At 55.4% G+C, this 14,348-nt stretch overlaps 2 protein-coding genes across 2 annotated transcripts in view; one reads left to right on the top strand and one right to left on the bottom strand.

The window, feature by feature from the left end:
* The window catches only part of LOC308527790 (uncharacterized protein), a gene marked incomplete at both ends in the record, with an annotated part of 35,199 nt that extends 28,001 nt beyond the window's left edge, over positions 1 to 7,198 (top strand). The window contains 2 exon segments of the mRNA XM_081103185.1: positions 6,630 to 6,728; positions 7,085 to 7,198. Coding sequence (XP_080959311.1) covers positions 6,630 to 6,728; positions 7,085 to 7,198 — 213 coding nt within the window.
* A 121-nt stretch (positions 7,199 to 7,319) lies between these two features.
* On the bottom strand, positions 7,320 to 13,685 carry LOC308527789 (bile salt-activated lipase-like; the record flags this gene model as incomplete). Its single annotated transcript, XM_081103184.1, is given in 12 exon segments — positions 7,320 to 7,424; positions 7,426 to 7,645; positions 8,143 to 8,340; positions 9,009 to 9,212; positions 9,403 to 9,599; positions 10,446 to 10,562; positions 10,682 to 10,789; positions 10,951 to 11,081; positions 11,630 to 11,827; positions 12,014 to 12,136; positions 12,668 to 12,827; positions 13,620 to 13,685. Coding segments are annotated over 12 exon segments (1,827 nt in total).
* Positions 13,686 to 14,348: the final 663 nt, after the last annotated feature.

The following is a 14,348-nucleotide window of genomic DNA, read 5'->3' as shown; positions in this document are numbered from 1 at the left end:
ATTATGCTATACTGCCTTACAATTTTAAGATTCTAGGGTTAATTTAAAGGTGTAAAATTTATAAAGGTTGCAACCTAGGCAAGTTTACTACTCGTGAGGTGAAGCGAGAGGGAAAAAAAATGAGTTCTAAGGTTAACTATTTGCAAAAGAGTTGTAAAGTCATTTAAATCTCAAGGAGATTTAAACAAAGAGTTATTTACAGCTCATTTCTCCCTTCTTGCCAAGGATGGAGGGAATGGTTAATGCAATAAGGGACAGGAGGCAGGATAAAAACTGAAAAAAAAAAAAAAGTCTTTCACATTTAAACAGAGAGGCGAAGGTTTCTGTCTCTGAGCTTGGCAGGGCGAGGCTAGTGGTGCTTTTTAGACTGTGTAGAAATGTTCAAGCAGAGAAACTTTGGGATATAGTATTATATTGGCCAGATTAAAAAGGGTTAATCCTATAGTCCGGAAAGGAAAGGCCAGTACAAGTTACTATGGATATGGCAGAGAGGAAAGACTATTAGAGTAGAGATACTCAGTAGAAGGATTGAGGCATGGTTATGCATTTTTGAAGGACATAAGAAGAAGGTTTCAAGACTAATTCAGAAGTGTAAAATTTATAAAGGTTATGTATGTGATGAGAAGGGACAGAGTAATATTTTAGTAGCAGGCAGAAAAGAAGCAGTCAGAACAGGAGCCAGGTGGAGGAGAGACGGGGCTGAAGTCTGCAGCTGCCCTGGTGATGTAGAGCTGGTTGCAAGGCAGACCAAAGACTCAGCTCCCAAGAGCCAGGTGAAAGAAGGTGGAGGGGCTGGATGCCCAAGCCCTCTGCAGCCACCTGGGGCAGCGGAAGCTGCAGCAAGAAGCCTGGGATGCCAGTGAGCCGACACCCAAGTTGCTGCCCAGTGAGGTATAAGTGTTGTACAACATGCAACGAAAGACTTAAGCATTTGGTTTGCTGGTTAAAGAGTGACAAGCAGTGAGCCCTGGGATCTGGGAAAGCAGGCAGTGATGGAGCTAGTGAAAGCTCCCTGTTTGCAAATGTGCTGAAAGGGTTAAAACTTCAGCACTTCAACTGCAGTTACCAGTACAGGGGGGAGTTACTAGGAGTATAGAGAGGAAAGACATTCCCTTTGAGTGAGAGGGCTTCCAGTACTTTGAACTCTCCCAGAGAAGCTGAAAGATTTAACCCCTTAGACCAGGGGTGGGCAAACTTTTTGACTCGAAGGCCACAATGGGTTCTTAAACTGGACCGGAGGGCCGGAACAAAAGCATGGATGGAGTGTTTGTGTGAACTAATATAAATTCAAAGTAAACATCATTTCATAAAAGGGTACGGTCTTTTTTTTTTTTTTAGTTTTATTCATTTCAAACGGGCCGGATCCGGCCCGTGGGCCGTAGTTTGCCCACGGCTGCCTTAGACTAAGGGGTGGGCCAAGGCACCCGGTTAGCAGGGGGTCTGGGGGGGAAAGAGGGGCGGAGAGGAGGTGGGGAGCAGGTGGCCAGATGCCCTGTTCTTACTTACAAAGAAGCCTGGGGGAAAGATCAAGGTCGCTGCCCAGAAAGAGGACAGGCAGGAAGGTAGAGGCCTGACGCCCAAGCCACGGTACAGGAGCGCTTTGCAGTGTGCAAACTTGTCTCTCCCTGCAGCCCAGGCTGTGTTTAGCTTACTGCTTAGAGCCAGAGGGATGGCAAGGCAGGAGAGGGTAAAGGGAAGGCACTCTCCTTGGAATGGAGAGCCTTCAGGACTTTGAGATTCTCCGGGAGACAAGTCTGACTGAGGCAGTGGCTGAAACCCCGGTTGGGAGGACCGGAGACTGCAGGATAAACTTGCGAATGTGGACTACAGCTTTCTGGGGAGATGTCCAAGCCCAGGTGTATAGGGGTTAAGCTGCCTGTGTACAGCAAACAACTTTTCCCTGCCAGATGCATTTTAGGGAAATTGGACAGACTGTGTTTGTGGCTAGAAAGAAAAACTGGCCGCCACGCACAGCCCTGACAGGGGCCTGCAGAAAACTGTGTAATGGCCTTAGATGATGCCTGCGTCTTCATGGACATGAGTCCAGAGAGACAAGGACAGTTTTGCTTGGTGTGGGAAGGTCAAAAGTGGACTTCTGCCACCTCCCTGAGATGTATGTAAGGCCTACCCTGTGTCATGTTTGGTGGCAGAAAATTTGGCTGCCTCAGGTGGCCACAGTGACGGCATTGTACTTCATTATGTTAATATGCTATATTGACCTTTGATTCTCTTACAGATTTGAATGCAGATGCCAGCAATTACTATAGACCTCTGTTGGTCTACAGGCTTTAGTCGTCTTTGGGAGTAACTGGCGAGTGTCCAGTTTCCCACACTGAGCGCCATTGTTATGGCCATCTATTAGCTGTCCTAGAAGGGGGTTACACATTTTAAATTTCTTCTTGTCGTTTAAAGACAGTTACTATTTTATTATAATATATTTGGAAACATATTACTCTGGGAAGTCCATGAAAAGGTCTGGCAAGGAATATCAGAAGATCTTAAAGCAGGTCAGTGTATTTTTCTCCCTTTCAGATCCCTCTGAAATTTGGCAATTCTTAATAAATGAATCATGGCAATGCGTTTCTTTGCATAAATTCAACAAGACCGGTTTCCAATAGTAGTTTTATTGACCGAAAACTTTGACTGGAGCATCATGTTTTAAAAAGCCCTGTCTGGATTCTAGATACTTGAACCAATAACAGTGCCATAGAGAAAGCCTGATATCTTGCTTAGCAGCCCTGAAAATGGCTGGCTCTGGAGCGTTAGGCCATACCCCGGCATCGCAGGCGGTTGGTCAGAGTGGAAGGGGAGGAACGAGGGCACCTCTGTGTCATGAGGAGGAGGGCTGCTGAAATGAGACTTGAAGCCTAGGACAGTGGTTGGCAAACTGCGGCTCTCGAGCCACATGGGGCTCTTTGGCCCCTTGAGTGTGGCTCTTCCACAAAATACTGACTTCTGCACATGGGCCAGGAAGTTTCAGTCGCACTGTACATGCGCGCACACACGTGGTATTTTGTGGAAGAGCCACACTCAAGCAGCCAAATAGCCACATATGGCTCGCAAACCACAGTTTGCCTACCACTGGCCTAGGGCATGGGCCCAGGTGGAGTCTCTGCAGGTGAGGGATGCACCTAACTCAGCAGATACCGCAGGCAGGTCTGATGGCAGCTGGATGGCCTGGCTTCCCTGCCATATGGGGCAATTAAGACTCAATCATAAGATTCCGGCAAAGGTGGTCAATTACCATTTTTGTTGTATTTATGCAAACAATCAGGCCAAATTAAATGCAATAAATAAATTAGTCTTACTTTGGCTCTTTTAATAAACATAAAGGTGATTTTAAGAGATAAATTCTATTTCAATACAAGTTATTAGAACTGAAATGTTTTCTTTCCCTTCCACCAGACCATTGGTTGTAACTCTTGCAGTTCTAATTGCTCAATAATACTAAATTTTATAATACAGTCTGTCACCGCCAGGTCACAAGCCCACCTCCCTCTGACAGACAGGAGGATCTCTTGGCTCTGAAAGAAAACTCCATCCCTCTTCTGCATGGAGTAGCCAGAGGAGCCCACTGATGTCCGTTTTCCCTGAAAGAATTTAGAGCCAGGGTTCTTGAGCGGATGGTTAGGCAGTTAGACAGACATGAGCAGAGCGAGGATGATGGTCGAAGTGGAGAAGAAATAGACGGGACCCTGAGACGTGCTTCTCACCACTCCCACTGCTCTGAAGCCAGAAATGAAGAAACCTGTGCACATTCCCTGTCTCTTCCTTTAAAAAAGCCAACAGGCTTAGAACAGCTAGTAGAGACAGAACCAGTAAGCCCTGAAGCCCCAGATGTTACTCCAGACCAGGTCTCTGGACTGCCAGCACAAACCTTAGGTAATAAAGATGGAAATATCCTGAGTTGCTGAACACCCTACTCCCTCGCTCCGAGCCTTCTATTAAATCCCTAAGGCTGCCCTGGCTGATTTGGCTCAGTGTACAGAGCACCGGCCTGTGGACTGAAGGGTCCCGGGTTCGATTCCAGTCAAGGGCACATGCCTGTGTTGTGGGCTCAATCCCCAGTAGGGGGCGTGCAGAAAGCAGCTGATCAATGATTCTCATCATTGATGTTTCTATGTCTCCCTTCCTCTCTGAAATCAATAAAAAAAATTTTTTTAAAAAAATAAATAAATCCCTAAAGCTGAGAATCAGCTTGAAGATCAAGGAAGAGGGGAGAATTATGGAGAAAATGAGACATTTTCAAGGGGGATAGGAATCTGAATCCATACTAGTAATTTAATGCACATTCTTGCTAATCTATGGTCTAGTCCAGTGATGGCGAACGTATGACACGCGTGTCAGAGGTGACACGCGAACTCATTTTTTTGGTTGATTTTTCTTTGTTAAATGGCATTTAAATATATAAAATAAATATCAAAAATATAAATCTTTGCTTTACTATGGTTGCAAATATCAAAAAATTTCTATATGTGACACGGCACCAGAGTTAAATGAGGGTTTTTCAAAATGCTGACTCGCCGAGCTCAGAAGGTTCGCCATCACTGGTCTAATCACTGGCCCTTCTTGAATTATCTGGTCCTGCAAGACCTGTTTACCTAAGGACTACCCCCGTTTTAGAGAGGCCATGAACCATGAACAATACACAACCCCCAGATGGAGTTATGAGTGCTGGCGCCAGGCCAGGCCTTGAGATGTGGTCTCACTGCCCTCAGCCCAGCACATGAGGCTTTTTGCAGAGCCCGCCGAAGGTCTGGAAGTCCCAGCCCATATTTGGGAGACAAAGAAACCTAAGGGTATAAAGGGAAAGCTTCCTCCATATTGACTTGCTCAGGATTTGGAGAGAAATAGCGTCCCCTGCGGCCTATACTGGTACATGTGAAACATCTGAAAATAAATGGGTTTTACCTGGTACCCCTGTGGGTCGCCTTGTACATTCTGTAACAATTTCACCCAGGACCAGATGCTGGACCGCCCCCCTCACTCTGACAGCACATTGTCTGAGGAGTCCCAGGGGAGAGATCCATGTTTCTCTCTCTCCCTCCCTCTCTAAAAAATAAAATCAATAATAAAGAAAAAAAATGTTTAGACTAGACAAATGGACCGAGACAGGAAGTTGAATAGCAGCAGCTGGGAGAGGGGAGATACTGATGACTGGGTACACATTTCTGTTTGGAGTGATGCAATGATTTGGAACTAGATGGTGGTGATGGTTGCACAATAGTGTGACTGCAGTTAATATCACTGAATTGCACTCATAAATCGTTAAACTATCATATTTTATGTGATTTATATTTTACTTCGATTTTTAAAAACAGTTGCAAGGACCAGCTCCTGAGACAGGATGGGGCTGCCTTCCTTTGGCGGAAGAGGGAGGCGTTGGGCTGGGCCTGTGGTTTCTGCTGCCCACCAGGAGGAATTCGTAGATTTCAAGTTCAGAAGGGAACCCACCTGCACTAAGTGGGGGAGTGTAGACAGATCACAGCTGCCACTGGGGAGGCGAGGCGGGGAGCACTGGCCAGTGGCCTCTGTCGGGGACTTCGCATTCTGTTCTCCATGGCCAGGCCTTCCTTTACCGGATTGGAACCCTCGGGGAACCTGTCCTGGGAAGGCCTCTCTGGCGGCGCTGTGTCCCGGGAAGGATGTGTGATGCAGCTCATTTAAGGCGACAGCTGGGCCCCGGGAACCAGGAGCTGCCGCTCTTCACAGGCTTCATTTCACCCAGGACCAGGCGCTGGGCCGCCCCCCTCGCCTGCCCGCACGTGGTCTGAGGAGTCCCAGGTGAGTGCGGGTTTGCAGGATAAATGTGCTGATTCCTGCCCCCTCCCCGCTGGCCCAGAGGAACCCAGGGCTGTGAGGTCTGAGGTCCTCCTCTCGGGCTGTGACCAGTTTAGACTCCCTGGTCCTGAAGGGTAGACGGGCTGGAGCCCTGAGAGCCCGCAGCCCCTGGCTGGCGGCCCTCGCTGATCAGGGCTGTGCTGTGGTTCTGCCATGGGGAGGTGGGCGCTTGGATCCTCTGGTGGGGGAGGTGAAAGGATGGGGCAGGGCGGGCGGGGAGGAACACCACCCACACTGCCCGCTGTTCCCACCGCCAGGCCAGGGAAACACTGGACTGTGGGCATCATGGTGGCCGGCTGGTGCCCTGAGCTGCCCCTGCCATGCACACACCCCCAGCAGGAGCCTTCTCTCCTCTGAGCCCTCACGCCTGCTCTGAGCTGACCTGGTGAGCTTTGGCATCTCAGACCTGGGCTTGAGTCCTCGCTGTGAGGGCCTGGAGCACGTGAGCCCTCTTGGATCCCTGGCGCTGTAGGACATGGGCCAGCATGGCCAGCTTCTGATGGAAGCGGTGCCTGAACCTCCCCAGGCACAGAGAAGGGAGGGGGAGCGATGAGGATGGGAGACCAAGGCCCTGAGGGCGTGGGCCGGCATCATGGTGGAGACCCTCCAGGCACCCGCCTCAGCTAGACAGGGGGAGGGGGAGCAACTAGAAAAGGCCTCAGCCCAATTTTATTAAGTGGCTCAATGGGAGGACCTAGAGGACGTGTCAGGAAACAGCTGAGCCCATAGCACCCAGCCAATGAGGACCCGGAGGACAGCAGATTAAGTGGACTGTGTTCCCGCCCCAGGTGAGCCTGTGCAATGGGCGGACACCTGCTCTCCAGAGCGCAGTCAGGTCTCACTTTCACCGCACTTCTGTCTCCGAGTCCCCATTTGAGTTCGGAGAGGTGAGCCTGTGTCACAGTGACTGTCCAAACCGGGGGGTATCCACAGTGCCCACCACCCGGGCCATGTGAGGTCAGGATGGGGGAGCCCTCGGTGCAGGCGGTGCCCTGTCCCCGACATTGCTGAGGTGGCCTTGGCCCTGCGTCTGAGCTCTGCCTGCCGCTCCCCTCCGGACTCTGCCAGAGCCAGGAGGCAGCACCCCTGGCCCTGCCATTGGGCTCCCAAGTCCCAGCCCTGTACCCTCTGCTCTGAGCCCAGTGGGATGCATTACTGTCTGTGCCTGGGATCCAGCTGGAGGCGAATCCGTATCCTCCCCAGGCCATTCTCTTTAAACAGAGCCCGCTACCCTTACCCTTAGGGCATGGCCGAGGCTGAGTCCATTGTACTGGTCCAGATGCAACTGCCCATGGGGCCGGAGGCCGCACTCAGGACCAGCAGCCTGAGCTCTGCCCTGGCGCTGACGCCTCTCTGACCCTCTTTCCTCCGCTTAAATGAGGGGGGCACCCCACTTCCTGAGCCGGACACGAGGAGACTGTCTGGGCAGCTGAGGTCATGAGGGCAAAGAGGGTTGCCAGAGGGAGAAGCGGCTTTATTCAGGATGAGCTGGGGAGGGAGGTGGCCTCTTGGGACAGGACATTAGAGCCGATGTCTGCGGACATCTGAGCCCCCTCAGAGTCACCAGTGGGGGGCTCAGGGGACAGCCTCAGCATCGTCCAAGGCGGGCACAGGGCCAGTCCCGTCTTCGTTCACGGTGGGCAGTGCCTGGTAGGTCTGGGTCCAGTACTGCAGGTAGCTGCTCCTCAGGTGCTGCTTCATGGACTGGCCATCCATCTTGTTGTTAATCTCCAGGTAGTTGCCGTTTTCCTGGGTGTAGGGCTCCCATTGGGTGGGCACAGCCATGTGGCCCTGGTTGGGGTCCCTGCAGATGAGGAAAAGGCCGTGTGGGGTCTGAGGGCTCACAGGAGGCTGGAGACCTCCATGCTGACCCGAACCTCCAGGGCCTCACTGTTTCCTGGGCACCGGCTGGGCATGTGCGTGAACTGAGGCCCAGCCAGACTCCCCCCCTTAGTTTTACCCGCAACTAAAGATATTATTCTGTTTATTTCAATGGAGAGTGAAAAGGAGGGAGAGGCAGAGAGAGCAACATTGATGTGAGAGCGACATCCCCAACAAGCCCACCAGGGCCGGGGTTTGAGCCCACAACTGAGGTACGTGCCCTTTACGGGAATCAAACCCGGGACCCTTCAGGACACTGGCCCAGGCTCTATCCACTGAGCCAAAGCAGCCAGGGCCCTTCCAGTACCTCCTATCTTCACACACAGGTGGTACTGGGGCTCAGGGAGATTAAGTGTACGTGAGGGGACAGGCATGTGGGCCCAGGTGGCAGGAGGCCTGGCCCATCCTCACCCGCCTTACCCAGTTCTGGCAAAGTTGGTCCAGTAGGCGATCATGGCCTGGGAGACAGTCCTGTCTTGGGCCCGGTAGCCCAGGGGGGTGTCGAAGGGCTTCCCAAACACGTACGGGACGTCCTCGGCGTGGTCGGCGCCCACCCAGCTGGGGTAGAGTAGTTTGCGAGAGGGGTGGGAGAACAGGTAGGTGTAGGTCCGGGCACTCCTGAGGAGGGAGGGACACGGCTCAGGTTGGCAGTGAGCTCACATGGGCTGCCCAGCCCATAGCCTGGCCCTGGAAGGAGGCCATGGGGAGAGCAGGAGGAGCCGGGAAATCCCCAGACTCAGGAGGGACCTGGATCCCAGCACCGGGGAAGGGAAGGCCCAGGGGTGTGGGTTCTGCGATTTCAAGTGTATCGACATTTCCCTCCCCAAAGCCTATGGAGGTGTCTTCCTTCCTTTTCTCTGCAATGAATTTGCGATCTTCATCAGATGGTATCGTTTTCTCTCTCCCGTGTCAGCATTCCTAACTTACCATTTGTTTTCACTGGAGGTTTACCAGGTGGCCGCAGGCGAAAGTTGTTGTGAATGTTGGCAACTCCAAACCCACAACAGAGACCAGCATCCCCTGTTCTGTCCCCTCAGTGTGGGGAGGCGGCAGGCTGTGGGCGCTGCCAGGGAGGCCTGTGGGCTGAGGAGGGCGCTATAAAGGCCCCTGAGCTGGGAGGAGAGGTGGGGCCTTCTCAGTCTGGTCAGGCTGGGACGAGGCACATGGTCCAGGCACCGCTGGGACCCCATCACGGCTCTCCCGGGCCTCCCTGACCCCCTGAGCCGCCCACTGGGAGGCCTCGCTGTGCGGGTCCATGACCCAGGCCTCCCCTCCCCGGCCCTCACTTGGCGTTGGCGCTGTGCTGGGCCACATCTATCTTCGCGGGCATCAGGAAGAAGTAGTCAGTCGCAAAGTCCACCACCGTCTTTCTCTTGGCCAGCTGGGAGGAGTCTTGGGTCCAGGACGCCGTGTAGAAGTCAAAGGTGGCATTGGCACCTCTGGGCCCCTTGGCAATGGTGATCCAGCTGACAAACTTGTAGAAGTCCTTCCTGTAGGGACCAAGCCAGCACTGGACCCTGTACCCGGCCTGTGGGAGGGGACCCATATACAGCCCCATCTCCACCCCCACCCCACCCCAGGGGACTGCAGATGGCCCGCTACACCGGTCGGCCTCCTCCCTCAGTTGATGCTTCTCCAAGAGGCCCCCAGGTACCGCTCTGGGCTCTGCGCCCTACTCACCCTGTAATGGTCAGCAGGCCAATGTCGACGGCCGGTACGAATAATCTGACAAGGAAGTGGCCATCCATGTTGTTGGTGCCAGCGATGTAGTCAATGTCGGCCGTGTTGGCGAAAAGGTTGATGGGCTCATCAGGGATAAAATCTCCATCAATGACAGGGAGGAGGGCCAAAATGTCGGCTGCATGGAGAGCAAGGGCTTCTAGGACCTTCCAGAGCCCCCCTGCCAAGCCTCCTGCCCGGGGGGGCCCCTGCCTCCTCTGATCCAGACCAGGGTCCTCAGCCTGTCCCCTGACATGGGGCCGGATAATTCTATGTCCTGGGCCGCCCTGCGTGTGTGGAGCAGCCTCTCTGGCCCCACCTGCTGATGTCAGCACCCCCCAGTGTGGCAACCCAGACTGTGTGCAGATGCCACGGGCTCCCTGGGCCAAACCATCCCGCTGACAGCCACTGGGCCTGAGGCGCGCCTGTGCCGTCCTGGAGTGGGCGTCCCTGTCTCCCTCTCCTCTTGCTTGGCCAGAATCAAGAGGAGGAAGACCAAGAGCAATTGAGGAGCTGCTGGAGTGAGGGCTGGCTTGTGCTGGTCTGTGAGCCAGGCCCTGTGCCAGGTCCGCATTGCCCCCCCTCCCCCCGGAAGCCTGAATGTCCCCTGAAGAGACAGCACGGCTGGCTCAGGAGAGTCAGCAGTTGGCTAGGTCAGCGGTCGCCAACCTTTCAGAACTCACGGACCACCAGAGGCGACTGCTGGTACTAGTTTAAAGGCGCTTGGTCTGGTCCCTACAATAGGGTGCAAATGACTGTACGCGATATGGTTGGGGGTGCGTCCAAAAGTGCACCCTCTTCCCAAAGGGGTCACGACCCAGGGAGGATAAGACGGCGGGATGGCGCCCTCAGCATAGCCAGTGGGGCCACACAGGCATCAGGGCCATGGCGGCATGTCGCTGTCTACAGGCGCCAGTGAGCGGGTGATGGGCCAGGCCGCAGACCCGGCACTTCCTCACTTCTTGGGGAGCATGACCAGCCCCCATGTGGAGCCCCCACTCACACGCCATGCCGAATGGGATGTCCTTATGGGCCAGCGTCAGGGCCCGGGGGTCGGTGGCCTTCAGACACTTGGCCATCCTGGCGGTATCGTCCAGGGGGCAGCCCACATTCTTGGCGATCTGGGGGTTGGGGGGAGACAGGTAGGTGAGGCCACTGCGGGGCAGACGGCCATGGGGATCAGGACAGGGAGTGGACAGGAGGTAACCCTCCCCCCTCCCCCACCGCAGCTCCCCTTTACCTGCTTGGCCCAGCGGAGAGGGTCCCTCTGGATGGCCCAGGAGGCCACTGCCGAGCCGCTCTGGCTGATGGCTCTCCGGATGAGGCCCTTGTTGTAGGGAGAGAGGACCTGCGACACACAGAGGTTCTGTTACCATGGCCTCGCCTCTCCTGCCCACACCCAGGCTCAGCCAGAAACTACAAGACTGTCAGCTTCACGCTGTTCCCCACAGCTCCGATTAGCTCCCCCAGCACCCTGGGAGGAAGACCCGCCTTCTCAGGTCCCCAGACCTGCAGTGAGACGCTGACACCTCCGGCTGATTGCCCAAAGATGGTGATGTTGTCGGGGTCCCCCCCGAAGGCTGCAATGTTCCTCTTCACCCACGTGATGGCCATGTGCTGGTCCCAAAGGCCGTAGTTACCTGGTGCGGGTGGGGGAGACCATCAGGGACTGGGGTCGGGGAGAGTGTCTTCCATGTGGATGCCCCTAGCAAGCCCCAGGATGGCGCATGGCAGGTCCCAGGACGCTGTTGAATGAGGTGCTGGAGGCGGTGTGGGGCTCAGGTAGGGGACCAGGAGCAGGAGGGCCAGGCTTCTCATCTCTCTCCCTGACACCGTCCCTCTTTTCTGTCCCATGGCTCTGTGTACCCTGAGTCACCACCTCAGTGTCTGATCTTCTGTCTCTCACTGGGTCCCTGTCCCTCTCCCTGCTCACTGGTCTCCCTGGGTCTCTGTGCTTGTACTTTAGTGTCCCTGGGTCCCTGCCAGGCTGGCAGCCTCTTCTCTTGCTACAGATGCAGATGGGCTCCTGTGTCTCACTGTCCATCCCCAGCTTCCTGCTCTGCCAGTAGAATCTGCCAGAGACCCTGCTCTGGGTCTCTCTGTGAGGCTGTCAGGAGTTCTTGGGAGAAAGCGGTGCTGAAGGGCCCCTGCCAGCTCCCTCACCCCTTGCCCATGGCGCCCAGCACACCTGGCAGGTTGGCGTCCCCAGTGCTGAGGAAGCCCTGCGGCCCGAGGCGGTAGTTGAAGGTGACCACAATGACATTTCCCCGCGTGGCGATCTCCTCCCCGTCATGGTCATAGTTATTGAAGAAGCTTTCTCCTTGGGCAGACCCCATGCGGAAGCCTCCTCCGTAGATCCAGATCATGACAGGCAGGTTCTGGGAAACTGAGGCAGGAGAGCAGGCCTGGTGACCCCAACTGTCCCATCCCCATGCCCTCTGGGTGCTTGTTTCAGGGAATTTCAGCTCTGGAGCCCCCACAAGCGAAGGGGCTGGGTAGGGCTGGGCCTCTGGCTGCCTGGGTGCTTCATGCAAGTTCGGGGACCTGGAGGGTATGGGGTGGGCAGATGTACCTTCCTTCTGGCCCTGGGGGACCCAGATGTTGAGGTAGAGGCAGTCCTCGGAGCCCCTGGTATTTAACATGATGACAGTGATTTGCAGGCATTGCTGCTTGAAGTCCTTGGCCTTCAGGGTCCCTGTGGGGGACCAGAGGGGCTGGCGTTGATGGGGAATATATTTTTGGGGTGCTAGCAATCTGAATCTAGTCACTGCCTGTTTAATTATCTGGTCCTGCAAGACCTGTTTACCCAAAATACTACTCCCATTTTAGAGAGGCCATCACCATCCCCAGATGGAGTTATCAGTGTTGACGCCAAGCCAGGCCTTGAGAGGTAGTCCCACTGCACCCATTCCAGCACTTTAGCAAAGCCTGCGAACGGTACGGAAGTATGATTCATATCTGGGGGACAAGGATACCAAAAAGGTAGAAAAGAAAGCTTCCTCCATATTGGGGGCTCAGGGTTTGGAGAGAAACAGACTCCCCTGAGTCACTGGACCGGCACATGTGGATTGTCTGGAAATAAATGGGTTTTTCCTGTGCCTCCGGTGCTCCTGCATATTTTTTTGATCGCCTGGTAAATTCTGCAACAGTCTGAGGATGGTGGCCCCACCCACCACTGCTGGCACAGGGCCAGCCCAGCACCCACCACCCACCCACCCACTCCTACCTTGCCAGCCGGGGTGCGGCTGGGGGTACTCCAGGACCTTGGGCGGGGCGGCAAAGGGGATGCCCTTGAAGATGTCCACAGAGCGGCCACCGATGCCGAAGAGGCCCAGCTTCTTGTTGACGCCCTCCACGAAGCCCCCTTCCGTGGGCACCACGCCCAGCTGGGGAGAGGGCCAGGCTCAGGGGGCGCAGGCTGGGTGGGGTGGGGCCGCCCTGCTGGCTCTAGGGGTACAGGACAGCTTCCAGGTGTGGGTTCCCTAGTCACGCCCGCCTGTAGCAGTGGGTTCCTGTGGAAGCCCCGCTCCTCGCCCCGTGGCATAGCCCTGAGGAAGGAGACCCCATATCTGCCCCGGGGCATCTGAGTGACCCTGGAGGGGCCTGGGCCACCGGCAAGTAGGTGGGTGTCCCCCTCTCAGGGGCCGGGCTCCGGGTTGAACTAGACCGAGGTCCAGATTCCTGTTCCGGCGCTGGGGGCTGTGATGGGCAACCTGCTGGCCTGCTCAGGGCCCAGCTCCCTTCTGTGCGGGGCCATGGCCATCCCCGGACAGAGGAACACCCTGAGGGCCCTGGTGGCCAAGGCGGACTCTGCAACTCAGCACTGAGGACGCCAGTGACCCTGGGTGTTGTTTGTGTTTGGCGTCAGTCACCCTGTGTGCCCTGGAGAGCGCCTGTACCAGAACGTATTCGTGGTTCTGACGTTCCAGTTCGCGGGCGTCCTGTATTTGAGCTGCGCCTGCGCCACAGTGTGAGCACGGATGCAGAAGCCGAGGAAGGGCCAGGAACATGCCTGCTGGGTGTGGACTCTCGGGGGCTCCTCCTGCCAGCCCCTCACCTGCCTGCCCCCCTTCACCCTCTACCCTCCCTCCCTCCCATCCGAGGTGCCCGACCCAGTTCCCAGGCCGGGTTAGGGGATCAGACAGGGGCCCCTCCTCGCCCGCTGGGCTCTCACTTACCGTTGCTGCGCTCACTACTGCCAAACAGCAAGCGAGGCCTAAGACAGCCAGCTCCAGGTGCCCCATGGTGCATGTGCCTGTCTCAGGGCCCCTGCCTCTGAGCAGGGGTATTTATGGGGCGGGACATCCGGGAGACATCCGGGAGCCGGGAGTGGCAGCTGCCTTTGGATGGTTCCCTTCCCCTGCCCTCCCTCTGCCCATTTCTCCAGGCAGGACACCTGGGGCCAGGATAGCTGCCGTTTCCAGCCAGGCTCAGGGCCAAGGTCATGCACGTGTGGGCACACACACACAATTAGACACACACACACACACACACACACACATATAGCTACTGTTCCCAGGCGGGGATGGTGCACCTTTGCCAGGCCCTCGGATCCGGGTGGCTGGTGCCCTCAGCCCACCTTGGCCGGTTACTGGGAATGGTCCGGTGGCCCTGGAAAGGGGTTAGACCAGGGGTGGGCAAACTTTTTGACTCGAGGGCCACAATGGGTTCTTAAACTGGACCGGAGGGCCGGAACAAAAGCATGGATGGAGTGTTTGTGTGACCTAATATAAATTCAAAGTAAACATCATTACATAAAAGGGTACGGTCTTTTTTTTTTTTTTTAAGTTTTATTCATTTCAAACGGGCCAGATCCGGCCCGCGGGCCGTAGTTTGCCACGGCAGGACTAGACTATATGCTAACAAGAAGGTGGTTAGGTTACTGGCACAGATTCAGCGTGCTAACA

This window comes from Myotis nattereri (genome assembly GCF_964212035.1).
Source record: "Myotis nattereri genome assembly, chromosome: 12".
In the NCBI taxonomy this organism is placed as follows: domain Eukaryota; kingdom Metazoa; phylum Chordata; class Mammalia; order Chiroptera; family Vespertilionidae; genus Myotis; species Myotis nattereri.
Note: the sequence above shows the minus strand (reverse complement) of the source record. Positions and strands in the feature narration are given on the sequence as shown.